Below are 27,579 nucleotides of genomic sequence, written 5' to 3'. Positions count from 1 at the left end.
CTTCTCCTTCATATTTTCTTGAGCTAAAGTGGAATGAGATGATTCAGTATCACCCACTTTTACGGTAGGTCTTAGGAATATAGAGTTAACCCTAAAACTGATGTGGAACAGGTTATTTATACAAGCCACTGACTGAAAAAACCCTCTGAATCCCAGAAGAGGCAGCCACTGCAGCTGTTGAATATGGAGGACTTGCCAGAAGCAAGACGAAAGAGCAGCAAAGAGGAGTCTGCTATCTACCGGCCTGTGTCCACGTCTAAGGGTTATCAAGAGGAAACAGACTACATCTTCAAAAAATAAGGAAAATTTAAGACGCAAATTTTTGGAAATGTAACTCTCGAAAGTATCAGGAAGATTTTTTTAACCATTGTGGAAGAAATATTTCCACAAATACAGATCGTTTTGGTTTCTTCTCCAACAAGTTTTTAATGGATACTGAGAGTCCTTGACTTACTTTAATTTTCTGGTTAATTTAAATTGTCAGTCCAAACTCAAGGAGCAAATAGGTGAAGGTGATACAATAGCAGATAGGTGCAACTGTGTACTGCCAAGGAAATGCCTACGGAAAAGGGAACAGGCACAGCTGAGTAGGAAAATGACTCCAGAAGGAAGGTGCAGCAGACAACGAACAGCCAAGGTACAAAAGCAGCCTGTAACTAAGGGGTAGAAGCAGCAAACAAAAACAACACAGATCCTCCCACACTGGAGGATGGAAAGGAAAAAGTATAATGAAACCACAAAGGTTCAAATGCTTAGCAAGAAGGAAACATCTAGTCACACTAAAAATTAAAAGGGGGGGAGGGCTAAATTATAATTAAGTACAGAACACATCTATTTGATTGCAATAAGCTGCAGACACAATTGCTTGCAGATCATAGCTATACTTTGGCTTAAATATTTCAGCTTTACTCTTAAAAGACTTATCTTTGACCGGTGGTCTTGGAAAGTCTCTACAAATCGTTAAGTGCACACAGCCTCAGCAGTACAACAGATACAATACTGTGCACATTTTAACAAAAACGGACTAAAGAGAGATGAGGCAGGAAATGAAAGGCTTAACTGGAATCACAATTTGCCTCTCCACTCCCAGCCTGTGTTTCAACTGTCAGTTCACATCTCTCCTATTGATCATCACTCACAGATTAATATGCCTGAAGATTTTGATTACTTCCACATATATCCAAGTTCATTGTTTCTAGTTTAAAATCCAACCATTCCAAGAAGCATAACTTTTTTGCAAATCAAAGATAGCAGGCAACATTTAAGCTAGCCCTAGCATATTCCAAGCATATATTGTTTCTACACCAACCTGCTCTAACATCCTGGAAGTGCTTTCCCTGGAAGTGAATCATTTGTAACTGCAACATCCTCCGACAACAGGAGTATCAAAGTAATTGCCATCATCAGTTCTGGAACTGTATTTTTACAAAAATCAGAGGTCCACCACATTGTGCAACGGGGAAAGAGAAAAAGGAAAAATATCCCAGATGGAAAAGATCAAATGCAAACAATGCAGTACAGGAAAGACTACAGCACAAGGAAGGTTTAAAATACCCCTAATACAATAGATTATGTTCAGACATTCAGTCTACGTGTATCCTTATAAATAAACACATATTTTAAGAATGACAACATAGCTCCTCATACGACGTTATTTGTTAACATATACTCACATATACTTCACTGTGATCAAAGCGCTTTTTCAGATTATTGATGAACGAATCTTCATCAAGTGGCTCTAAAAGAACCATATCTCCCACCCCTATCATGTTGTCCAAAAGTGACGTCTTGACCTCCATTTTGGCCATTTTCTCCTGCAAAGAAAGAAAGAGGAAAAAAAAGAGCAAAATTATTCTAATTATTCACAGGCATTATCCCATAATCCTATTTAAGGAATACAAGTTAAAAACCCATCGAATGACACTGCTTTAAAACATTTTCCCAAGGAACATTCTCAAAGTCATTCTATCTACCCAGGTAGTCCATGCAATTCCAAAAATTTAACTTCCAACAGTGAACAATGCCTTCCGGCTCACTATAAATTAAATACGAAACTACAGGAAACAGGAATTAAGATTCCAGGGGGCACCACATCCAGATTTTTTGGACAACTTCAACAGTGTTCAAGTGACACAAACCCATTTTATCAAAAGCCTCATCAACATCTCCAGTGTATCAAATTAGGGTTTAAATTTGTAAATACCCTAACCTGAATTTCCTTCTCACCCTTACCTGCATTTCTCCAACACCATCAACTTTTAAATGGAAACCAACTACGTGAACTCAGGCAGAGACAAAACCCACACTATTTTATCTTAATTCATGAACCCGAGACTCTAGACTGCCTATATTCCGGGACAGGCCTGCTCTTGGTTAGAGGAGGCTACCAAATTACTTCATTTCCTAACCAGACTTACTAGAATTTATTTGGAATTTTATTGCTTAAGAGAGCATTTTCGTTGGGCAGCGACAATCCAGCTGACAAGTGGAGACTCTGCATCTATATAACTGGAGTGGCAAAAGGCAGAGGCTGGGCTTAAACAAGGGACCAGCATCAAACAAAGTAACCAAGTCTGACAAACGAAGTAATTCAGACAAAGAAGTCAAGGTCAGGCCAAAACTCAACCAAAGGTTGGGTCGTCCCAGCCTTTTACCCTCCCAATCCAAACGCTAGAGAAGATCAACCGAGCTCCTCAGGAACTCCAGGCACACAGTGACCGCTTTCAGCTTTCACGACAAGACTGAAAACCGAACGTATGAGCAGTGGCGGCCCGCAAACGGGGCACCAGAGGCGAGAGAACAACTTTGCTGACAACACAAACCACCAACCAACTACTGCACAGCTACAGCTACACAAAACAGCAGCTGAGCTTCACCAGCCAGCTGTAACCCCTCAGCTATGAAATGCCATCAGGCCGGCCTTGCTCCCCCTATCACTGCAGCATATTCCAATTCTAAATGTTTTTTCTCATTTTTCAAAACCTCTTTGAACAGCTGTTAGCTTATACGATCAGCGTTAAACTTGCCATAGTAGCTATCCATCAGGTGACTAATGTAAAACAAGAGAAGCCTTTTATCTCTTGCTTCTGCCCACAGCGAGCGCGTTACTACCCGCTATTTGATTTTTGAGCAGTGAGTGACATTTGAGGGATACTAGATCAAGACTTAAGTCGTGTTTGATGTTTTTCCAAATTCAACGAAGAGAAGCGCAGCTCCACAGGCAGCTAACGGAAGTGATACAACAAGATCCCCAAAACCTGAACCAAGCCTGGGAATTACTAGAAATTCACATGGAAATGCAAAAACAGTGCTGAACTATGGTAACCAACCAAAGCTGAGTCAACTCTGCTAAACAAACAAAAGAGCATTTATTTTAAACAAAAACACTGGACAAATATTTTTGTAGAGAAAGATACTTTTATTCTTAAAAGTTCACCTCGTTGAATCACCAAAAAAATTTTAAATATTCACAAAACCTTTTCAGATTCACTTCTACTTCTGCATCCCATTAAGACAAATTCTTTAAACTACCAGTCTTGTTTCAATGACCTAATTACTTCCCATACATCAACTAATGCCCCCAAAAAAAAAAGTCCTTCTCAAGTATGTAACTTATTAAATATTGGGTTTGTAGCCAAAAAAAAAAAAAAAGAGCCAACATAAAAATCCTAATATGGGCAATTTCAACCTAAAATTTCAGTTCTAAATAGTATACCTCATCTACCATTGTGAAATTACATACCACCTACCACACACTTCATGCATCACTGCTCGGGAATTTCAAGACCAAGAGCAGCCAAACCCATCAAGAACATTCATGTATTCCCAAGCTCAGAGGCACGTTTTGCACAAGAGGTGCACAAAGACACCAGATCTACTACTAAAAGCTGGATCAGAAAGTTGTATACAAATACTAATTTGTCAATATGTTTGAAAAGTTCAATTTTATGGTCAAAGGTTAATTTTCAACTTGTTTTTTTCCACAATAATTTAACATCATACTAAGGTTAAAATATTTCCATTAACTTGAGAGCTAGAAAATATTAGAAACATAGGTGATTAAAAAGTTGGACAATATGCCTAGACACCTTGTTAACACTGAATTCTCAAAACCATTTGCAATAGTTTAGCCTTTGCAAAAGGCTGAACATAGGCTGATGTACGATTCAAAGAGTATTCTGCCATACCAACGTTGTCAGCCCCCGCTTTGGCGGAATCCAAGCATAACCCCTGCTCTGGTTTAGCTAACAACAAAGGAAAATCTGGCAAGCTTGTGGGATAATTTGGTTGCCTATCTGAGGTAACAAGTGGAAAAAAAAGCACTGTTAAGAAAAGCCAACATTGTTTAAACGTACATTAAATAATTAGATTCGATTTAACCTATAATTTAATTTAATCCACTGGAAGAATTTAATAGAAGATCAATATATACAGCACTTTCAAAATACCAAATACTAATTTCAAAAATAGCTTTTAAAAAAACCTCAAAAGTCATCATACTACACAGAAAAAAAAAAAAATAAAAAATAATCAAACCCTTGCTACACTGCAAGACTAAACTTCAGTCAAGATTTTCAGCGATACGTCACTAAGCTCAGAAACTCCATCCAAATCCATGTCCAAGTGTTTGTATTTGCCATACATTCAAAGACGCCTTGCAGCTGGAAATCTTTTCCCATCAAGTGCTGGTGACAGCGCGCTCACCACAATTTGGAGAACAGTACGTAAAAGTAAGCGGCTCCTACGTATATATTTATTCGTGCACCTTCAAAAAGATGAAGGTTTCTCAAGAACCATTTCCAAGAACCGGAACTATGAGAGGGACAGGACCAAAGCACGCTCCCAGTGTCTGCGAGATCGGTAATGACCGAAACCACCGCTGTGCTGGTGAGAGGGCTGGCAAACAGGAAATTAGGCTAGAGGAAAGAACCAGACCGGCTGTGTCCTTTCAAACAAGACCACCTTTAGCTATTTTCAAACGAAGATTGCTGAACGGGGGAAGGTGGAGGGAGGTACTGCTGTGAGGCTCTATTTGAACTGTGCGGTAATTTAGTTCTGGAAATTCAATAAAAAATAACCTAAAAATATAAGCGGTACTCCCTCGATTTACCTAATGCATTGCTTTTGTGACTGCACCATCTCATTCTGTTGACATCGAGAAAAACAAGTGTTGTATAAAGATTGCAGCTGCAAATGATTAATATAGCAACAAATTAGCTCAGCAAAAAACCCAGAATTCTTCTAATGCTTGCAGTCTGCAAATCAGATTCTTCCTCAAACATTCCCTGAGCTCTCCCACACCCACTTACCACTGGAGTCTTCTCCCAAATTTACCTTTCTCATCCCTAAAGCAAACATCGGCAGCGTTTCAGAACATCTCCCTTTTCTCTAGTCATTTGTCAAAGCTGTTCTTCCTCACTTTGGGCTCATATCTAGGCCTTAATTCAAGGGAGTGAGACCACTTTCAACACGTTTCCGTTCTCAGAAAAATAAAAAAGATTATTCAGTAATCCTTCACAGCTTGATCTGTTTTATGTTGGACAACATGCTTGGGAGGAAAAGTGCTGGGCATGCCATGCCTGTCAAATGCTTTTATCCACACACTGCCACGTTACACTTTTAAAACACAGACTGTTGTACCTTCTACTTGCAATGCCTGGGACTGCCATCCAGCCAGGCCAGTTGAATCTAAAACATTCTTGTCCCTCTTGGCCGCAAGGATGGCAAATTAAAAATTACGCTATTCCGCAGCCACAGCAGTCCTATCGTCAGCCAATCTGCAATGAGAGCTAATGAAAAGTATAAACAGAAGATGATACAGGGAACAGGCAAAATCCCCAAAGCCTTGTACAATTAAGTTCGCACATCCTCCAAGGGGGAAATGAAGCAATACCCCGTTATTAGCATACAGCACGTTACGGAATTGTCCGAGGTTTTCCGTATCACCCTCATACAGTACGACACCAACAATTGTCAGCAGCTTCCTACAGATGTGCAGTCCTTAGCGCACATTTGCATTTGCTGCACCGGAATTATCGCTGGCTACAGAGGTGGCTTGTTTTCCTTCTTTCGTGGCATTGTAGCAAAAGAACAATTTCCCTACCATCGAAATTGTCACAATAGACGTACTCACATATGCTTCAAGCTCTGACTATTAAAAAAAAAAAAGCCTTTGGTTTCACTACCACCAAATCGCTGTAGAAAATAACCACATTTGTCTTTTATAAGAGTTAACGGGAACAACCTGCATCAGTAATTCAATAGTGGAGTTCAAACTGCTTTCATGTTCCAGGTCTGATCCGGAGCTCCCGTCAGGCTGCAATTATGCTTGCCCACTCGTTCCCTTTTTTCTCTGTCAGGGAGCGATCGGCCCACACAGAGCAGGGACGCTGACAGGCCACTGCTGCAAAAAACGGCTAGGGACACAGTGTTATTACCCAAACAAAACAAAACCAAAAGGGACTACGGCCATCTTCTACTACTCACGACGAGCGTAAGTACCGATTTAGCAAGAGGCAGGATTTAAATTCAACCTGTTCTGCTGCCCCACAAACCCCACGTATCTCTGACCCCTGCCTGATGCCCAGAAGGTGCAAGTTCGCCGGAAACACCTTGTGCTGGTTCACCAGGTAAACCGAGGCAGGCTCTGCAGATGAACTATTACAGCGTCCTCTTCACTCAAAGCTAGATTTCCCGACACCAGCATGTAGGAAAACGTTGATACCATCCAAAGAAAATATTTGCTTTGCCTCCAGATCCCCTATCTTTTTAGCCTCTGGATGCTGCAGGGGATCGGTGCACGCAGCATCCGCTGCCTGGCCGCTCTCTGCTAGGAAAACCTGCACCCTCCTGCCCAGCTGTGACTGCTCACAGACGTTGCTCTGTCACCAGCAACGTGCTGAAGGAAAGAGCAGGCAGAAAACGGCGCGACATTGCAGCCCACGATTTCTTCCTGCAAGAAAATGGACTTGAGAAACCTGACAGACAGATTGCAGGCAGGAACGTTAAGAGATATCGCAACAGCAGTAAAAGCACTCTTAAAGAACTAAAATGCTTCCTCCGATTCTCCATCTTTCCTTTTGGTTTGGCCAATGTCTGAATATCTTCTGAATTCCTTCTCCTCCCACAGTCCGACTGAACAAATCAGTGTTTTCCAAACTGAAAAAGTTTATCATTTGGGGCTTTTGAATCAGCTAATGTTTCTCACATCTTACCTACCAAGCAAGAGCTATTATTTGAAAGCCCTGTGCAACTTCTGCTTATTTTCTGTAGGCATCGAACATCACACACGTGTACCAGGTTCCTTGAGCAGTCAACAACAAACAGCTCCGGTAAATTGCAAAAGTAAATGTGGCATTACAGGGCATATTTGTATTAGGACCGCAGAAATGTTTGCATTCAGCATCAGCTAAACGGGAACGGCTCTTTAGCAACATCAGATTAGGACAGAGTTACGCACCAGTGACTGCAATTTAGATGACAGAAGATTTGCCTAGCAGAATTCCATAGGAGCAACAAATGCTCTGCCGGCTCCTGCTACCAAACGCCACGCATTTAGCTAAAGATTGGGCAATTTTCAAGAAAGAAACAGGCCACTTAAAATACTGCTGACCAAACAGCTGCAACCACGTGAAGCGATAGCATCTTTGAACAACGGAGGCTTAACTGCACTTTAGAAAAACGGACAGTGTAATAATTAGAGTTCACTAGGAAGCGTGCAACGTGCTCGCTGGGACATTACCTCCTACTGACATAAACTGTCTTCACTGACAGGATTCGGGTCCTTCATAAACGCAGAGGGGAGAGGCTTGGTTGCTGTTGCTGGAGTTCTTTGGCGTTTGTTGGGGGGGGGGGGTGTTTTGTTAGGGGTTTTGGCTGTTTTTTTATTTTTACATCAGCTTCGTTACAATCTACATTAAGCAGTAATTGGTTGTTATCAATCCCCCAAAAGTGAGAGAGATACCTCTTTCGTGCCTCTGTTCATATCCTTCGTCACAAGCCTACGCACCACACTCGTATCACGTAAAAGGTGCACAGTACCTCACCACAAAACCAAAAAAAAAAACCTGAGCCACGTACGCAGAAGATACAGCTTTGCCCTCCTTCTCTTCCCTAATAAAAGACTAATTCATGAGCCTGGAGGAAGGAGTGAGAGGCTGTGTTTGCATTTCTCTAAGGCGACTTGCTATTACTTTTGCATACTAGTTTGAATAACACTAGCATGGATATTACCTGCTGTAAGAGACCCTGGGGTATAGCTATTCTACTATTTCTACATTACACTCCCAGCAGTACAGGTTTTCAAATTACTTCTAATAATTTTTTTGCAACCGCAACACAGGAACTGCCACCAGTAACTGCACTTAGGGGTCCATCTATTTCCCAAGTCAACTTTCAACCTCACTTTAACTCATCTGCGTCCATCATACAGTCACACCAGGTCTGGGCAAAAACATTTGGTCCTTCACCATTGCTAAGGCACCCTTCTTTAGCACCTGCTAAAATGCAGTCTTCAAATAATCAAAAGATGTTTGATGCTCCATTTTTACCCTGCAAAAGTTCCTTTACATTTTGGATTATATTGACAGGTTTCAAAGATTATAGGTGTGGAGCAGCCTTTTTCATAAACAGTTATTCCAGAGCCTGAATTTTTTTAATTTTTTTTTTAATTACTTCTGTTTGACAGGGAGAACTCCTTGGGCATTTTCAATACATAATGCATCTGGAAATACATCTTCACTAACAAGGCTGTTTGCAGTCCAAAATTCTGGTTAAATTCCCACTGACTTCAGCAGAAACAGGATCCATGGTGGTTTCTTACACTTAGGCTTTTCTTAGTCATTGTCTAACCACAGAGTTTTATAATCATTCCAGGTCCACATCTACAGAAAAGGATAAAATATTCAGGAATAGAGGGGGTCTCTTTTTGGCACATACCTTGCTAAGATTCTCTTGAATCTTTTTCAAAATAAGGAGCAAAACATGACTGCAAAACCAAAAGTTGTCAAAGGTCCTGCCTTCCTCCCCTAAACCAAAACTAGATTTCAGATTAACAGTGTTCTTCGGACAACATGATTTTTTAAAAGTTGTCAGTACAGAATGTGAACACAAAGAAAACGCCCTCATTCTTTCAAAAAAAATCCACAAAAATTAGCTTTTACTACTGGATGTCTGAACTCCACTAAGTAGGGGGTGCCCTTTTAAACTGCTTATCTTCATCTTCCAAGCTGCCGCTTAAAGTTTTCTGCCAATTTTTTGGGATCCTGCCCAATCCAAAGATTATGTTTGCATAGCTGTTGCAGAACAGGGGCATGAAAACCAAGGTAGCACTTATTTATTTTGGGGGATCTTCTTTGTTTGTTGTACGTGACAGGCCGGTAGCTTGCTATCACACTAGAGCTTGCGTTCAAAAGATCCTCCAGTAGCAGATCCTCACAAAATACAACTGAAAAACAACCAGCCCTCACAAAGTCAAAACATTTCTTCCAACTGAGGTTTCGCTCCTTTGGGAGCGATCCAGCAATCAACTGTAATCTGTATCTTTCATTTATAGTTTTATTATAATAGGGTTTTTACTTTCCCTTCCACACCAGCATACGGGCAGAGAGCAAGCCTTGCTTTCCGCCAGTCGGCACAAGAATCACACATCCCCGATACAGGCAAAAGAAATCTACTCATGGTGGGGCAACTGGAGTGAACGCAAATTATGTCACGTCAGTAAGCTGAATATTAAGACATGTCTTAATACTACAGGGTTAAAATACATGCTAATCTTCTCCTCAAATGCTTGTGTGCATTCCCTGTTAAGCAGTCCGTGATAAGCCTCGAAGATATGCAGAATATGAAATAACAGAACAGGTAACACCACAGCTTCACTCAGCTGCCAAGATCAGAAGGAAAAGCAACCACAGAAAGTCATCACGGCAGTCATTGAACCAGAGTTAAAACCAGGCATGGACAAACACTAAGCTCATCAGGAGCTCCAGGAGCTCCAGGAAATCCAGATCGCCAAAGAGGCAGCGGTGCCCTTACCCACCCACCCACCACCACCACCACCACCACCACCCCCCCCCACGATAACCAAGCGCAGCCATAACTCCTCGAGCAGCTGGCAGACACCGTCACACTCACACAGTGACCCACAGAGCAAGGCCCAAGTTCCCATGCACCCATATTCTCTTCCAAGCACTAAAAGTCTGACTAAAGCTAAAATTTACGTGGCTGAAAGCACCGTGCTATTTCCACACCGTTCACTTTCCTATTCAATTTAAAACAGAAGGAAAAGAAGTCACCCGAACACCACCCCAGAGATCTTATTCTTGCCCGTTGCAATTTCCCCCTCCTGGAAACCTCACCTGACAGGCTCCTTGTAATATTTGTAAACAATATTTGGAATGTTTTTAACCTAGTATTTTATAAAAATAAGACAAATCATGCTAGCTGTACACGTCTTGGTCTATGCGTCTACTCAGTCATACCTGCCTAATGTTGAATTTCATTCAAAGGAGAGAGGAGTAAAGAACAAGAGAATAGCCCATTTTCTACACGTTTGTAAAAGCAGGCAGGAGGGGAGATTTGAGCACAAGCGTCCCATCAGAGACGTGGGCTGCAAGGAGAACAAACACCTTGTTAAGTACCACTGAGCCGTTGCAGAAGTGTTTCACAAGATTCCCTAGCTGCAGAAAAGCTTCAAATGGAAATTATTGCTTCTTTGCAAGTCAATCCGTCACAAGAGAAAAACCTGCAGGAAGTCAGACTCGATTAGTCCCATTTCTCCCAGGACCAGCTGCCAAGGTAACAGAACAGTGCAGGGTTTCACCCTACAACTTGCCGTCACTGTCTATTCTGCACATCAATTTCTCTTCAGCAAAACACTGCTATTTTTAATGAAAAGGGGGGGGGGGGGTAAAAAAAACCTGGATGCAAGCGGTGTAGGAAGAGGAAGTAATATTTGCCTAAACTGAAGCTAAAAAAGCATCTATTTAAGGGCAGAGGAAGCTTAGACACATTACATGTACCGTTAGACATGTTTGCTTGTCTCAAGTCTTAAATAATATCCACATTTTGTCATTTTCATTCTCAACAGTCATTTTCAGTAAGACACCTGAAATCACAGGATGAAAGTCATCAATTTTTAAATCAAGGTATCTCCTGTGTATCTCTTGATAAGAGGTCTCTCGGACAATGGGGCAGTTGAAGAGCTGCATTTCAACCCACAGTAATCACCCTTGTCCAGACAGCTGTGAAGTTAGAAGTCAGCACACAGTGTGTTTATTAACATCTAGCATGATAACCAAAGGCATTTCCAAATGAAATGTAACGCTTCGCAGATTTAGAGAGGGACACCTTCCTAAAACATCAATAGAAAACACTTCCCTCCCACAGAAGGAAAAGGGCTGGTCTCACGGCAGAGAAACTCAACGTACACCCACAGGTACTGAGCTTTCCCTTGCTTTGTTTCAGCAAGAACTATCATCTGGCAGTTTTAGGAAGAAAAAAGATCTATCCACGTAGGATACATGCAAGCTTCCCCTGTGGCAGAAATCTGTTACGAGGTACGAGGAGCTCCGGCTCTACCCTTGCTTGCCAAAAGATCTTCCAGGGTTTCTCCTGGAGTGAACTTTGTTTTAACACGGCCTTGCACTCTTTGATCACTGAAGGTAATCTCCAGAGCCCTTTTAACTCCCGCAGCCTGACAGTCTGTGAACTGAACAATGGCAATAGTAGCTGTATCTGTTCTGCATGTTTGAGGCTGGTGCCAAAACCACTGTATCGTACAACCATGGCTGCGATACCGCGCTACTCCAGACAGCATGATTTCTCAGCCTTCTGATGTTTAATGAGAGAGAGTTCCTACAGTGGGCCTAATTTCTAGCCTAAATTTATTCATGGTCAGACGATATCCACTTCTTCTTGCTTGGGTTAATGCTATAGGGGTTGGGTGTTTTTGTTTTGGTTTTAAATGTGTTTTCTTCTTCCTCCCAGGAAAATATTTAGAGAGGATCTTCTCACGGTCCTCATTCTGAATAAAGCATAGCCAGGATTGTTCATTTTCCTCTCAGCAGTTTCTCTGTCCCCCGACCATCCCAGTAGCCCTTTTCTGCTCCCACTCCTATTTGAGCCCATCTTTGCTGAGCAGAGTTAACCAAGGCTGTACAGAGGATTCCCGGTACATTGTGGCAGTGATATTTCCTCACCACGACCAGGAATACCCCTTCCAAAAGAGGGGGATTCATTTTCAGCCCCTTCACCACTCTTTTTCCTTCTCCAAAGCTTCATCTGGAATGAGCACTTCCCTACCTTACCCTGTGTGACTAAGCTCGACAGCTCCCTCAGCCACAGACCTACTCTCACAGGTAAAAACTACGAAGGGTCTCCAGACACTCAGTAACCAAGTGGCTACTGGTTTAGCTGTAAGGTTTACCTTGTTTAGCTTGTGGGTTTAACTACTCCCAAAAATGATGTGCCTCTCAACCCCTACCACCTTCCTTCTGACCCTTCTCCAAGCCTCTCTGGATGAGAAGGGAGAGCAGCTGGTATTCCTGATGCAAGTTAGACGTCCCAGGTATTCCTTCTTTCACATCTGAGCATGAGCCCCACTAGGAAAAGCTTTTTTCTGCGCCCTCGAAGAAGAAGCTCTAGCAAAGCTACTTGGCGGATGGTTAACTGGTCCCTGGAGTCCCAGAAAAAATGGCACCTCTTCTTCTCTCAGGCAGCATCGCCAGCGCCTCTCTGTTAAGCTGCTTATTTGCTTCTGCAGAGGAACAATGAAGAGGATTAATACCAACTTCACTCCCTTCAACAGCACTCCTAAAAGCAGAACTAACTTCTCATTACAGTGCCATCCAAAGAGTCCTTATGCAATAAGGACTTTAAGGATACCCCTTTGATCTAACAAGACACCATTAACTGTCCTACAAATTGTTTTAACGCAAAGGCATTAAAATACAGAGAGTAGCCGCAACTTCTTTTGCTCGTGCTTTCCCAAGTTACAGAATTCAACATGCAGTAGTTTCCTTGTTTCATTTCTGAGGTGTAGGTTTTTCAAAGGTCAGTGGAAAAGTTAAAGCACAGTACCAGGACATTACATATGCTCTGCTGTGCAGAAGAACTGGCTACCTTAAGGTCAAGCCTTTACAAAGACATTCAAACACCAGTGTGCTCTTGCAGACACAAGGAAGAACAGACTCCAGAAAAAAATGCATATAAAAGAGTAGAAACATTTCAGGATGTGATTGCTCTGTACCTGTTTCTATTTCCATTGTAGTAAGTCCTGCAGTTTAAATTACTCTTACTTCTAATTCAAAGTACCCCCAGTAGCACTTCAGAGCATACAAAGTATGAAAATTATGGAAAATTACAGAAGAAGGAGCAGAGAGAGAAAAGCAAGAGAGCTTGCATACAGAGCATATTTGTGAGCCCAGGAAACTCGTAGCAATGCTGACCAGGCTGTGGTCGCAAACTTTTGAAAACTGCTTTCTGCTGACAGTAGGGAAAAATGAGTCTCTCCTTGTTACTTGTATTTAGAAAATAAAGAAATCTACAGCAAGCCATTCTGATAGTACAGTACCCACCAACCCTTCTGTTACTCAGCACCTATTCCTCATAATTATCTCCTCTTTTTCTCTTTCCTATAAGCTTTTTCCTTCTTCCTGCTATCTTTGCTTTTCATGGTCTTCTTGCCCAACAGCGTAAGGATTTCTGCTAATATAAGACCCTCGTAAGGACTGCTGCCTCTACAAGAGAGGGAGAACAAGGCAAAGTTTATGAACATAATTAGTACACCCACACCAAAGCAGTTCAGAGGCAGCACTGCACAAAGTCAGGGACAAAGCAATTACCTAAAGCCCAAGATACACCCACTCCCCACCCCTGCAAAGGAGAAAAATCTTTGTGACAGTAAATGCTTCTCACCCTCACGCCTTGGGACTCTGGATATTTGGATTCCTTATCTTGGGCCTTCAGCTTCTTTGCTGAAACGTTAAGTCGGGCTGCTTCGGCTAGAGGCCATCTCGATTGTTTTCATCCCAAAGGCTCGAGCATTAGCGTGCGCGTACATGCGCGTGCATATGTTTTCCACTGGAGAGAAAGGATGCTGCTCTTGCCTCTGGGGTCCGTTACTCCTGCTATACTGTCTGCACAGAATGATTCCCCAACCTGTTTGCATCTGAGAAGGGGACTTCCTAACTCTACTTCACCTCTGAAACCCTATTTTGAAACTTCAAGTCTCTCTCATGGAAACACTTTCATCGCCACAGTGACTTTGCTAGCAGAATTAAAATACATCACGAAATGGACACAAGTTTACTTGCTGATACCATATGGGAAATTTCCCAGTAACCAGGAGTGGGGAGAGACAAAAAGATTAAGTGTCTGCATGTTTCTTCCCAAAAGCTATGCCACTAGCTCTTCACATGCAAAAAAGACAATTTGGATGGTTCTAGCCCTGTAGCTGGATGAGACATTAAACCTTGAGTCTGCAGGCAACTCCAAAGACTCTACAGTTACTTAAACAAAGGTAAGCAAAAGGTGGGCTAAACTGCTTGGTTTTACAAGCTTCTTCAAACACAGAGCAAAGGATCAAAAATGGCAGGAGTCACTGAAAACGGCCACGCATACCACAAAAGCACACTCCAGCTTTACCGAAAGACGGGCCTGTCACAGGCCAGGCTGGTCCCCGAGGATCAGGTCACACATTTCACAGTTACCCACCTCCCAGGTACAGGATACGACTGCAACGAGCATGATACGCCAGTGGCTTCAGGAGCACGGGGGACAGGCACCAGAGGTAAGTGAAGAAGTAGAGGCCACTTGGTTAGACAAAAAACAGCTTAGCAGGAGACCAAAGACAGAAATGATGAGGAAGTGTGGAAAAGAGCTAATGTCCCTACTGAGGTGTGGAAGCTGGGAACCCCAGAGAGAGTTACAGAAAGACTTCCTTTATTTGCTCAGTGAGCGGAGGTACTTCTATTCAAAGGGATAAACACCTACTATACTTCTTTCATATGTTTTTATATATGTGAAAGCACATGGAAAGGTTTTGAGAACCTCACTTTTCTTTTCCCCCGTCAATCTCCCCCCCAAGATGGGGCTTAAGTCCAACAGCAAAAAAGAGGAGATCCTGGTCTCCACGCTCAGTTCAGACACCAAAATCCAGAGTCATGAAAACAAAAGAGCAAAGCTTTCACAATCCCCAAGCAAAGTGGGGCACAAGTGTAAAGGGTGAATGTTTTCAGACTAATGCTCAAACCCACCAGGAAAGATTCACAAAGAGACCCTTGTTGCAGTTCCAGTATTCTCTTTAACAGCTACTTCACCGCTTATGACCAAGAGTTGCAAGCCTTTCCACTATCACATCAGCGCAAAAGAAAAATCTTTGCTTTTTTTTTTTTTTTTCATTCAAGGAACTGCAAAACAAAAGAAAATTCATGTTATTCTTTACTGCTTCTTTATGACAAAGCATGCCTTGATGTTAGTTTATATATCAGAAATCAAGCTCTGGTTTCCTTCTTTTTGGAGGATATGAATGGCGAGGTTACATAAGGGTGTAATAAGAGCTGTTACTTCCTTTCCCAGTTGAAGAGAAAAAGCTGTGGATCAGGTTACAGACTCAAGGGCTGGTCATCACCACTGCAGCCTTCCTAAATTTTTTGCCTAAATTTTTTGCCCCAACAAACAGGAGAAGCTACTTAGATACCTTTTATTTCAAAGAAAGAAGGCTCTGAGAATTCAAAAGACTAAGTACATAGCTATTAGGGGGAAAAAAAGCCTTTATTTTTGCCTTTCATCAAACTCAGGAAATTCCCTAAGCTTGACGCATACAATCACTCAAGTCACCATTTTCCATTTCAGTTTGTTCTTCTTTAGCACAATAAAAAGGATGAATGAAACGTAAGGTAAGATTTATAGGATGGTCTGACACGCGAGCTGCGCTAAATAAGCTTAGCACACCGACGCAGTGATTAACTTTGGCCGGTACGTTAGCGTTTGTCCCAGCTCTGACCACGCAGGGCAAGCAAAAGGAGGAAACGCAGAGCGTCCAGATTGGCCTGCGCGAGCACTAAGCTGTTCTCCAAACCGTCCCACTCGCGCTTTCTTCACCTTCCTCTCCGATTCCCAAGCCACTGCTATTACTGCTGCCGAAGGAAGATGAGATCAGACTCCAACACGAGGAATTTCTGTTCCCACAGAGCTCAGAGAAACTGGATGATCTCAGAGGATCATGTGAAGCAAGCCCATGACACTTCCATGAGGCAGAGTATCTCCAATACATTGCCAGCAGTTTCTTAAGAGTGCACAGTGGGAAAAATTAATGGCTTTGCTTATGTTTCCAATTTCTCTCTCCCACTTCCTCCTCTCATTTGCCAAACTTGTATTTTCCCTTCCCCCAGAAGCACTAGTAGGCTTGCAATGTACATTTGCCCTTCTAAAGGGAATTACATCAAGTCTCGCACAGTGTTTGAAAGGGCTACCACGCGTAGCTGAATTAAACTACTGTCCCCTGGCATCGTTTCTTCACGGAGTTCCTCCCCACGGATCTGATTTAACAAGGTCTCTCACAAAAAAAAAGGAAAGAAAAAAAGCAAAGTTTCTGTGATCTAAGATGCTTTCATGAGTTCTTTCACCTTTGCCTCGTGGAGCACTCGATCTGTTTGTGGTACCCCAATGGAGCCAGAAGCTTTTAAGACGTCCATCAAATACACCACCTAACACCACATAGGTGTTTTCAGAAACATCTTCTTTCCCAAGGACAGGGGGGAACTTGTGGTAACCCAACACGTCAGTAATTGCTACGCAATGGTAAACACCAACATGAGCGGTGACCACTGTATGCTACTCTGGGAATAACGGCGATGCTACAGCTATTACACCTTCACACAGAACCAAGCCAGAGGCAGCACGTTGCATTAAGCGCTAAATTAAAGACATTCTTAAACTCTGGACTGGGACAACTGGAAATAAAAACACATGAAGAGAAGAACGTCGTTACCTTTAACATGTTTAAAAGCGGCCAAGCACTGAACTCAACTTTAACAGATGGGTCGGACTATTTTTGTCCCCTACCACTGTGCGCTTTTGGGGAAAGCCTTGTTTTTGACACAGGGCTTGACAAAGTGATGATTCATCCAGGGAAGGATGGGCAGCTTGTTGCCAGCCTTAATTCACAATTAACAATAGGACAGCCGGATATGGGAAACTCATGATTCAACACAAAAACTGCAGAGTCAGCCATTTTACCTGACCTTTACATTTTCCAGTGGTAATTTCTAATCTGGATGTATTTTAAGTGGTTTCTCCAACATACATTTTAAGAGTAGTTAGCTTTTATTTCATTAGTGTTACGTTTGTCCTTTAGGGTAGCGGTCCTGCCTAAATACCTAGCAATTGACTTAATCACATCGTCTGGAATCGCAAAGGTTTCCATTACCCGAAAAAGCAAACAGCACCCATGCAGGCAGACGGGCCTGCACCTCGGTACCGGGGGCAAGAGAAGCCAGCGCTGCCCCTACGCGCTGCCTGACCGTACCGCCGGCCCCGCTCCCCGCCGGCCCCGCTCCCCGCCGGCCCTGCCAGGATGGCCACTGGTTTGCAGGGGGGAGCCTGGCCACCCCGAGGAACAAAGGGATGCCCTGCCCGAAACGCAGCGGCCGCAGATGTCCTACACCCAACGCCGACAGCCTCGGCCTCCGCAGGCGCAGACAGACGGTCTTCGACGGGAGGCCACCCCAAGCCGCCCCCTCAGGCCAGCTCTTCGGGACGGCGACCCTGCCCTGGCAAGCCCTTCCCCAAGTCTCCTCTCCAAAAGTTACCCGCCGGCTGAATTTATCATCCCGCTCCAAGTTACCGACCCTCTTCCCACGGTCCTCCCCTCTCCCCATACCCGAACCCGCTCTTTTGAATTAAGCGAAGCCGCGCACACACGGTAATTATTGCAGACAAGAAGAAACAGATGCCACGGTCTCTTTCCAGAAAAAGCACACGCACACATTCTTATTTTAAAGGGTAAGATCCGGACCACCTCTGCCTGTGTGCAGACCAGCGTTCACGCTTAAATTAAGCTGCCTAAAGCCCACAACCATCCACCAGACGCTATCGAAAGCCACACCGCGCGTAAATGGTCCCAAAGCCGCAGTTCTGCCCCGGGAAGGGGCGCCCAGGAGGCGCCGGGCTTCGCGTGCTCGGCGCCCGGACCCCGGCACCGCCGCCCCCGCCTCCCACAGGACCCGGCGCCGAAGCTCCCCCTACCCCAAGCCTCTGCAGCACCGGCCCCGGCGCCGGCCCCGACCCCATCCCCGCGGGGGCACGGCGGGTCCCGTCCCGTCCCGTCCCGTCCCGTCCCGCCGGGCTGCCGGTGCCGCAGCCCCGCCGAAGCGCAGAGCTCCGCGCCCCGCCGCCCGCCGGTCCCGCACAACAAAGGGGGCCGGGGCCGGCCGTGCGGGATCCCGGGGGAGCCGTACCTCTGCCGCCGAAGGGCGCTGCCCGCCGTCCCGCGGCAGCCCGACGCCTCCCGCTCCGAGCCGGCGGCGGACGCTGCCCCGCCGACGCCGCGGCGGAGCGGAGCGGAGCCGATCGGATCGGAGCGGGGCGCAGCCCCGGCCCCTCCCCGCCCGCGCCTGCGAGGGGCGGAGGCGCCGCCGCCCGCCGGCCCCCGGCAGCGCCCGCCCGCCCCGGCCTCGCAGCGCCGCCCGGCGGGCGCCGCTCCCCGCGCGGGGGGGCCGGCCCGGCCCGGCCCGGCCCGGGGCTCCGCCGCAGCCCTCCTGGCGCTGCGCGCAGCTCCCTCGCCTCGCCCGCTGCACCGGCAGGTCCCCCGGGGGGCCCCGAGCAACGGCAGGTGCCCCGAGCCGGGGTCCTCCTCGCCTGATCGCCCCTCTGCGGCAAGGGGGGTGCTCCACCCGTCCTGTTCCTCGAACGACTCAAACCTGTGAGCATCTGCGGTTCGCCAGTTCTGCCCCGGTATTAATTCTTTTTTTTTCCTGTAGAGTTCACCTTTCGCCTTCGAAAACCAAACAAAAAGAGAAACTGACCTCTTTTAGCATGAAATAGGGCCAATTGTATGAGGTTCAGCAAGGCCAAGTGCAAGCTCCTGCACTTGGGCCACAGCAACCCCATGCAACGCTGCAGGCTTGGGGAAGAGTGGCTGGAAAGCTGCCAGGCAGAGAAGGACCTGGGGGTGATGGTTGACAGCCGCCTGAATATGAGCCAGCAGTGTGCCCAGGTGGCCAAGAAAGCCAATGGCATCCTGGCTTGTATCAGAAATAGCATGGCCAGCAGGAGTAGGGTAGTGATCGTGCCCCTGTACTCGGCACTGGTGAGGGCGCACCTTGAATACCGTGTTCAGTTTTGGGCCCCTCACTACAAGAGAGACATTGAGGGGCTGGAGCGTGTCCAGAGAAGGGCAACGAAGCTGGTGAAGGGTCTGGAGCACAAGGCTGATGGGGAGCGGCTGAGGCAGCTGGGGTTGTTCAGCCTGGAGAAAAGGAGGCTGAGGGGAGACCTTATTGCTCTCTACAGCTACCTGGAAGGAGGTTGTAGAGAGGTGGGGGTCGGTCTCTTCTCCCAGGTAACAAGTGATAGGACAAGAGGAGATGGCCTCAAGTTGCGCCAGGGGAGGTTTAGACTGGATATTAGGAAATTTTACTTCACTGAAAGGGTTGTCCAGCATTGGCACAGGCTGCCCAGGGAAGCGGTTGAGTCGCCATCCCTGGAGGTATTTAAAAGACATTTGGATGAGGTGCTTAGGGACATGGTGTAGTGGTGGACTTGGTAGTGTTAGGTTAACAGTTGGACTCGATGATCTTAAAGGTCTTTTCCAACCTATGCGATTCTGTGATTCTGTGAAACCCAACACCCCCGACTAGATTTCTTCAATAATGTTTTCAGCGCCTCCTCAAAACACGCCAGCGTTTTAAGTGTAAGCACCCGAAAGTATTTACAGCAAGCTTTGACATAACGTACCTTATCTGCCCAGCCCTGCCCCTGATAAGCACGTAAGCCCTGGACAATGTAGGGCGAGTACCCCATGTGTGACAAGAGAAAACCCTAAGGGCCGTCTTCATGGTGCGGCTCGGCCAGGTGCTGGCCTGGAACTGGCCTGGAGGGAAATCAGCAGGCTTTGCTCCCCCCCCTCACAAAAACTCCCCAACGCCCAGGTGAGAGAGGGGAGTATTTGGGTCTGTGTCACACTCACACACTTCCTGGCAAAATACCCCGCCTGAAAAGTTTCACCAGATGTACTTTTTCCTAAGAAACCAATTACCACATTACCTTTTTGTTATTTTTTTCATGATTGCAAGTAGGCTTTTTAAGCTAACCAAATTACATATAAAAAGAACTCTTATATTAAAAAAAAAAAAACCCACAGAAAAAACTGCACTGAATTCTCTACGTAGTCCAGCAGTTAGGCTGCAGTAACACACTGATGTAAAAGGAGGAATGAAAGGTAAATTTGGCTTTTTCTCTGCTCTTTATATCTACATACTCCACTTCCTTCTGAGAGAGTTGAAAAGGGCTGAACCATCGCACTGTTTCTGAGCCGGGTTGTTTTTAAACAGCAATAAGCTTCAGTTCAGCTGCAAGCTAACCCTGTGTTTGATAGGTAACAGTGAAGAGGACCTGAACTGCAGACACACAACCAAAACTCTCTGTATGTGGTAGAAATCCAGCTTACACCACCAGATTCGATATGATATGATCAGAACCGTACAGTGAAGATGCAAAATGTATTTGAAAAGCCTTTTTCATGAAAACACTTCAGTTACTTCAAAGTCAATACTGTATTTTCAGCTACATATGCTCTTCCTTCTGAGAATACAAAGATACTGTATTCTCACACAATTTTTCAAATCTGTAACTATATAAATGTTAGAGGCAGCTGTCGGATGAATTCTAGGAACTAGAGCCCCACACCCTACTAATTCATAGACTCATCACTATTTTATTATCTGTAGATTTTCTGAGTGGATTCTTAGCTCCTAAGGTCTGTTTTGCCCTTAAGTTTTTATATCTGTACAAATAATGACTGCTTGCATCAGAGTGGTCAAAACTGTTTCAACAAAATATTTTTCCCACTGAAAAACTGAAGGCTTGGTCAAAACTTGGTGCTATGGAAACAGTGACAGTCCTGATGCAGGTATTCTCAGGACGATAATGTAGGCTTGGGGTGGTCTGAAAGAGACACATGCAAGAACCATTCCTGAGCAGCACCACGACCCCATCCTTTCGCCCCATTCTCCATTCCGGTCAGTGCTTTGCTCGTGACTCAGCTTGCTGTTCTGGGACATAGTTATTGCATTCTTCCCCAATTAATGACCAAAAAAAAAAAAAAGTAATTTCCTTTTACTCCAAATCTAAATGAAAATGAAATTCAAGTTTTTGTAAGGAAAGCAGTTACCTTCCAGCCAACACTATTTGTCAACAACATACCCAGAACAGTAAGTAGCATCGTAAGACAGTGACTGCAAACATTTCACAGAGAAAGCATCTATTTCAACTTTACACATTAAAATTATCATAAGTCATTGCATTGGCATGAAAATACAAACTTTTCTACCTCAGAGGTTCAAATTCTCTATTTCATCCAAGCTTCAACACAGGAAAAAAAGTGTGTGCCTTTCCTTCCATTGTCCTACCACTGTGCTTCAAAAGGGTTAACGGTGGCTACTTCTCAGGTGCACTCTTCATGCCCATTTGATGCTTAGATTCCTGCGAATAAGAATGTCCATCTGGAACAGCTGGTGCTATTTGGTAGCATTTATAACACAGATAATATTAAGCATCCTCATGAGGCTGCCTTGTCCTCCAGGAAATGAACCAAAAATACCCAGTTTTCCCCTAGCCTTCCAGCACTCCATTCCCCTTCTTGTTTCAGATCTGTGCGAAAGAAGATATCTCATTAACCATCCTTATTCCAGGGTAATTTTCTATTCTCACTCTTTATAAAATGTGAATTAGCCGCCTCTTCGCTTTGTCCTGGCTTAATAAGAAACATTGGTCCTGAAACCTGTGTTCTTTCCCTAAAGCAAGTTAGTACAATACAAAGGGTATCACAACTCAATCTAGAGTATTTTTTTTTCTTTTTACTGCATCTGCTGGACGATCATAATTACCACAGACACAATCTGCAGTAAATGAAAAGAAGAAAAAAAATCTAAAATAAACTAAAAGACATGCCTGGTCACAGATGATCAGGCAGATACCCAAAATTATTTTCTTTAAGAAATGGCTCACCTCTTAAAGCCTAATGGTGTATCCTGGACCATATGAGAGATGAGGGATAATCAGTATATCAGTATTCACCATATATTCAGGTCTCTTTTGAACGTTAGATATAACCTAGAGGATATTTAAGGGGAATTTCCAACTACTGAATCATTAAACATGCTTTCTTTAGCATGCACACGTCATTCTGAAAGGGCATGGGCAGAGGCTTCATTTGGCAACAGCCTACAGCAATTTCAGAGAGAAAACGGGAATGTGGCTGCATCCCTGTTTTGCAGCTGCCGAATGACGGACTCACCAGAAGCTGTGGCAGACATCCGTGCACATCAGAGCAGTTTAGGAGCTGCTTATTTACAGATTACTCTTTTCTTTTTTTTCCTTTTCTTTTTTTGGACGTTTCCACAGGGTGGAATATCGTCTCTTGATTACAACCTTAAGGCCTACAGCTTCACAAGCCAAACAAGTGAACCAACTATAAAACTAGCTGTTGCTAAGATTGCAAGGGCAAAACTGTGGAGATTCAGGGACCCATTTTGACTGACAAACCACAAATCAAACACACAACAGTCCTTAGATGCGCCTGTGACAATCCCTGGCAATTAGAAGAGTGCTAGTTAATGGCTAGAAGTATTTCCTAGCCAACCTTGCCGAGAAATAAAACTCAACCAAAAAATACAGCAATTCCTTGACAGAGCTGAAAACACAATTCAGATGTCCATGTTTCTAATCTCGTGCTTAGCCACAAGACCAAACTTAGCCATTTTTCCTATACTCAGTGAGAAAATTCAGCGCACTCATAAAATGTTGCAGCTATACCTCTGTTCTATATCGGTGAGACTGAGTGCATACCAGAAGTTGTGGAAATATACCCTGCAGTAGTTATAATACTTTTCCACTTCGAGCAAGAAAAAACAGTATTCATAAGACAATGACAGGAAGTCTTGCTCGAAGACTGAGCACAGGGATTTAACAAGAGTAGTCTCTGGCTTCTTTGTCATGGAAAATGGCCACAGGTTTGAGCTCTGCCTGCACAGAAGTGAATGATTCAACAAACAAGCTGTCAGTGGTCCAGAGAATTCCAGGTTTGTGACTGGAAAACCAGAAAGCAAAAACTGTACATGAACACAGCTCATCCTTCACCCACCTGTGGCAAATTAAATCGCATGCAAGTCAGAACAAACAAGCAGTGGCTCTGTACAGCCACATGCTGGAATGCTCCTCAGGTGCTTTGGAAAGCCTCGGTTAATTCAGTACTGAGACAGATCATCTGCCTTCTCCAACTGTGGATCTTACACAGGATTTGTATTCCCACCTGTCAAAACACTGTCAACTTTCCATTTTGCCGCAATGTCTCCTGATTTTGCCAAATAGGGACTTTCCCTTTTTGTCGAGAGGCAGCAATATGCCTTCAATTAGCACGGTATTTTTGTCTTTGCAGCGAAGACCTGCGTAAGGCAGCCCAAGGGTCTAGACGTAGAAGTCAAGAGAAAAGGTCACCTCAGGGGAGATTTCACACTGTGTGCTGGCATTAAGCACAGGACAGGATCTGAGAGGCAGCATTCACTTTTTTCTGGCTAGTTCAAGCTGGAAATCAGTTTGGTACATGACACAAGCTACCAAAGTCCCCAAACCTAACTTGTACGTTTCATGCTAACGGTCTTGTGATAGCCGAGGAACCCCCGGTACGCAGGTGGCTCAGCCCCCACACACCCGGCTCTAGCTAGCAGCCGAGTGCTCCCTGGAGACATCAGCATACTCGGGCCTTTCAAAAGGCACATCTGGAAAAGTCCCCCCGCCAATGCTAGCACTGGCGAGATCTTTACATTAGCACGAGCGAGTTACAATGGGGATGTGTTACAAGTTTCATTTCCACACTTCTTTCCTTTGAAAACACATTTAAAAACTGACTGGGTATAAATCTGGGGGCAGCTGATTCAGTTCAACAGAATTTCCCCGGAAATGGGTTTGGGTGTCCTCCTCAGCAGCCAGGAGGGAGGAAGGATGGAATAACTGCCAGAGAATTCAACGCCAGCGGACTCTGCAACTCCGTGAGCCCGTTGTACAAGGGCACATCCCCAGTCTAATCCAGTGGTCCCAGCAGCCAGACCCAATCGCCACCAGGCAGAACAAACCTCCGTGCAGCTCATCTGCTCTGAAGGGCTGATGCCCTGTTGTGTACTTGGGTGATTATTTTCTGGTTTTTCTTCCCAAGTACCTGGGATGCAGTGCACTGAAAAGCGGTCTCCCCAGGGAAGCGGGTACGGCACCGTCTGATGGACTCACTAGCTGCTGGATCAGCACACTGAGTCATGAAACCGGGAGTCCCCAAACAGGTTTTCTTCTCTTCCTACTTTTTAAACAAACCATATACAACTTTCCCTGCTAACCTGCCTTAGTAACTCTTCCCAGTATGGATTCCTCAGTCCAGCTATCCAAACGTCTCTGCTTTTCAGTTCAAGAGCAAGTACATCCATTCAAATTAAGAAAAAATGCAGGAAAAAAGAAAATTAAAAACGTAAGAAAGCTATGAGAACCTTCTAAACTGTCACCCTGTAATTCTGCAAACATGGAATGTATTTCAAGAGCTTAAGGAAGTGTTTGCTCAGAGGTAACGCTTGCAATTTCAGACTTCCTAAATAATGTTCCCCCATACACCCAAAGGATCGTACTGTTGATGTTACGGAACAGGAGAAGGTCCCATTTTTCCTAGTATAACAAATCAATCTTTCCTCCCTCTGAAAAAGAAACTTTTTGGAGACACGGCTGCATGCATCCCTTCACAAACACCCCCTCAAGCAAATCATAAAAAGCGTATTTAAGGGAGGGAAGGGCCCAGTGTCCTGTGAGATTCAAAAGTTCATGTCAGATCAGTCTTCACATTAAGTGGCAAGGGAAAAATCTTCAGCTTGAAACCTAGAGAGCACTAGGAGAGAGTCTCTTTGTGTACCGAAAGACAAACATGACCAGTAAAGTACTCGTGCTGCGATCTCCGTGCATACAGGGAGATACAGCCTGAAACTCTTTGCAGCAGGGTAATTATGGATATTCTTTTCCCATTTTATATACTTCTCACAGAACTCTTTGATTTTGTAATGTATGTGTTTTTGTGGATTCCCGAGCACAATATGTGATGTGTTAAAGATAGAGTTGCACTTAGACTGAGATTTCTAACCACACGTAACATCTGTTTGTGGGGATCCTCCTTCCCACAGGCATATGAATGTAGCGGTGACATGTTCTTGTGCTTTGTATGGTTCTCTGTTATCGAGGACCCCGCTCAAAAGGAAAACTTGTACTTGGATTAAGGATACTGGACTACGAATATTCTTGCAAACAAAATTACCCAGCACAAAAGTGTTGGAATTGAATTGTAGGTATATGCAAACTTATTTTCAGAATAAAAGCAAGTATATTATAATAATAAATCCCACATGTCACATATTGAGACTTAACAAGTTGCTGCAGACTGGAATAACCATTCCTCTGTGGTAGTATGAAAAGCTGTGGAATTCCTACAATATATTTATCAAGACTTCTAATGAGGAGTTATGCTTTATTAATTTTTTTCCCACTATTTAAAACTGGTGTGCAATTTACACTAGAATTTGAAAAATGACAGCCCACTTCTTACAAAAGTAACTGATAGAAGACAATGTTAGAAAAGGAGTTGCACCATTTAAGCCAACAGAAGTTTAAAAGAGAACGACCTGGGTCTTTAAAAGGAGACTGTGAAATCTTAACAAAGACCTTATAAGAAGTCCCATCACAAATACTAATACTGAACAGTGTACACAGAGTTACATATGAAGAAGTTATTTTGTGTATATTTCCTTTAATTATGTATGATTCTCTCACCTTTGTGATTTCCTTAAGAGTTTAAACGGGAACTGACTATGCAAGTTTTAGGCTGTGGACTCAAAACCTTTTTGACTCCAAGCAAAAGTGCAGACAGATGGGCAATTCAGCCAAACTCTTTGCTGGCTATCCACCAGTCTATGAATGGTAGCAACAATGAAAGCAGTATAAATAATAAAGAGAAGTGCAGCATGGAAAAATCAATGGCTAAAGAACTCAGAAATAAGATATTACTGGAAGTTCCATCTTCATAATTTTGTAAGCCTGAGAGCCTTCCACTTCCCCTGCTAGCTAAAGAAAAGAGATCAACTTATCTAGGGTACATGAGGACAATTTTTTCTTCCAACTTAATTGCAAGAAAAGCCTGTGGAAGGTAACCCAACTGGGATGGATGTGACTGTACGTGCCAGACAGATGTTGCCAGCACCAGAGTTCTTCCTATGTTCCCCAAATATTAACTACTCGCTGGAGATTATGCACGTCTTATATGCAGGGAAATAGCAATTTCTTTGTTCTCCAGCTTTATTTCAACATAGTGAACTCCTTAGGAGTGCAAATTTTTGCCAACAAGAAGCCAATTAATAACACATGTATATAGTGTGTTTCTGCTTCCATCATAGGTGAATGCAGTGCTTGTAAGACATGCTATTTGCAACCCTCTTGAAGCAAGGATCTTGAATCCAGCCCCAACTACACCACAGTGAACCAACTGCAATTCTACCGGAAGAAGCAAGGCAACAGCGATGTAATGGATGCCTCAGCCAAACTTTTAACTCTGTCCAGATAGAAACAGAGCAAACACATCAATGCAACTTCCTTCTACATTGCCCTATTAATTCCTCATCAATGAAGGAATACTCAAGCTATTCCACAACCTGTTTGAACCCAAGAATATACTTTATTAAATGTCACCAGATTAATCACTAGTCTGTCAAAATGTAACTTACACAAACACTTCCAGCATTCACTGATTGTGTATGATTTAGCTATTCTCTGTGATTATTATTCTGTGTAATATATAGTCTCATTTTTACACAAACAAAATGTACACATTTAATCAAATTCTCTATATTTATGGTGTTTGGTCCTATGCATGTGTTGTCCCATAATACGTATTACAAACCATTTGCTTTCATAGATCTCATCAATAGATGGTCACAGTCTGTCTTTTCTTCAAAACATCCAATTTGTTATTTCATCTTCACTCATTAAGAAACACTCTTATTGTGTGAGTAATAAACCACCCTTACCTCCAATACTGGTTTAACTAAAAAGGCCCTGCTGCTTTTTGAAGGACTGCAGCCAGTGAAGTGCATCAACCGTGTTCATGTTTAAGTACTATTCCTAAATACGTGCTTACTGGAAGCAGAAGAGCTGGGCTGAACCAGGCTTTGAAAATACCCTCTAAAAATACTGAATACACTCTACTGAATACACTCTAAAAACACTGAAAATACACTCTAAAATCCATAATAACTGCTTAACAAAGATCACTATTTTTGTTCC

General features: G+C 43.9%; 1 protein-coding gene across 4 annotated transcripts in view; it reads right to left on the bottom strand.

The window, feature by feature from the left end:
- The window catches only part of MYO1B (myosin IB), a 117,492-nt gene extending 98,901 nt beyond the window's left edge, over positions 1 to 18,591 (bottom strand). For 3 of the 4 annotated variants that reach the window (XM_075512258.1, XM_075512257.1, XM_075512259.1), the window contains exons 1-2: positions 18,459 to 18,567; positions 1,674 to 1,814 (exon numbers count right to left, since the gene is read on the bottom strand). In XM_075512258.1, the coding sequence (XP_075368373.1) occupies positions 1,674 to 1,808 (135 nt within the window). In that variant the 5' untranslated portion in view covers positions 1,809 to 1,814; positions 18,459 to 18,567. Of the gene's footprint in view, positions 1 to 1,673; positions 1,815 to 18,458 lie in introns of all 4 variants that reach the window. The other variant, XM_075512261.1, reaches the window with a different exon arrangement.
- Positions 18,592 to 27,579: the final 8,988 nt, after the last annotated feature.

The sequence above is a fragment of the Mycteria americana genome, chromosome 9, assembly GCF_035582795.1.
Source record: "Mycteria americana isolate JAX WOST 10 ecotype Jacksonville Zoo and Gardens chromosome 9, USCA_MyAme_1.0, whole genome shotgun sequence".
NCBI classification, from domain to species: domain Eukaryota; kingdom Metazoa; phylum Chordata; class Aves; order Ciconiiformes; family Ciconiidae; genus Mycteria; species Mycteria americana.
Note: the sequence above shows the minus strand (reverse complement) of the source record. Positions and strands in the feature narration are given on the sequence as shown.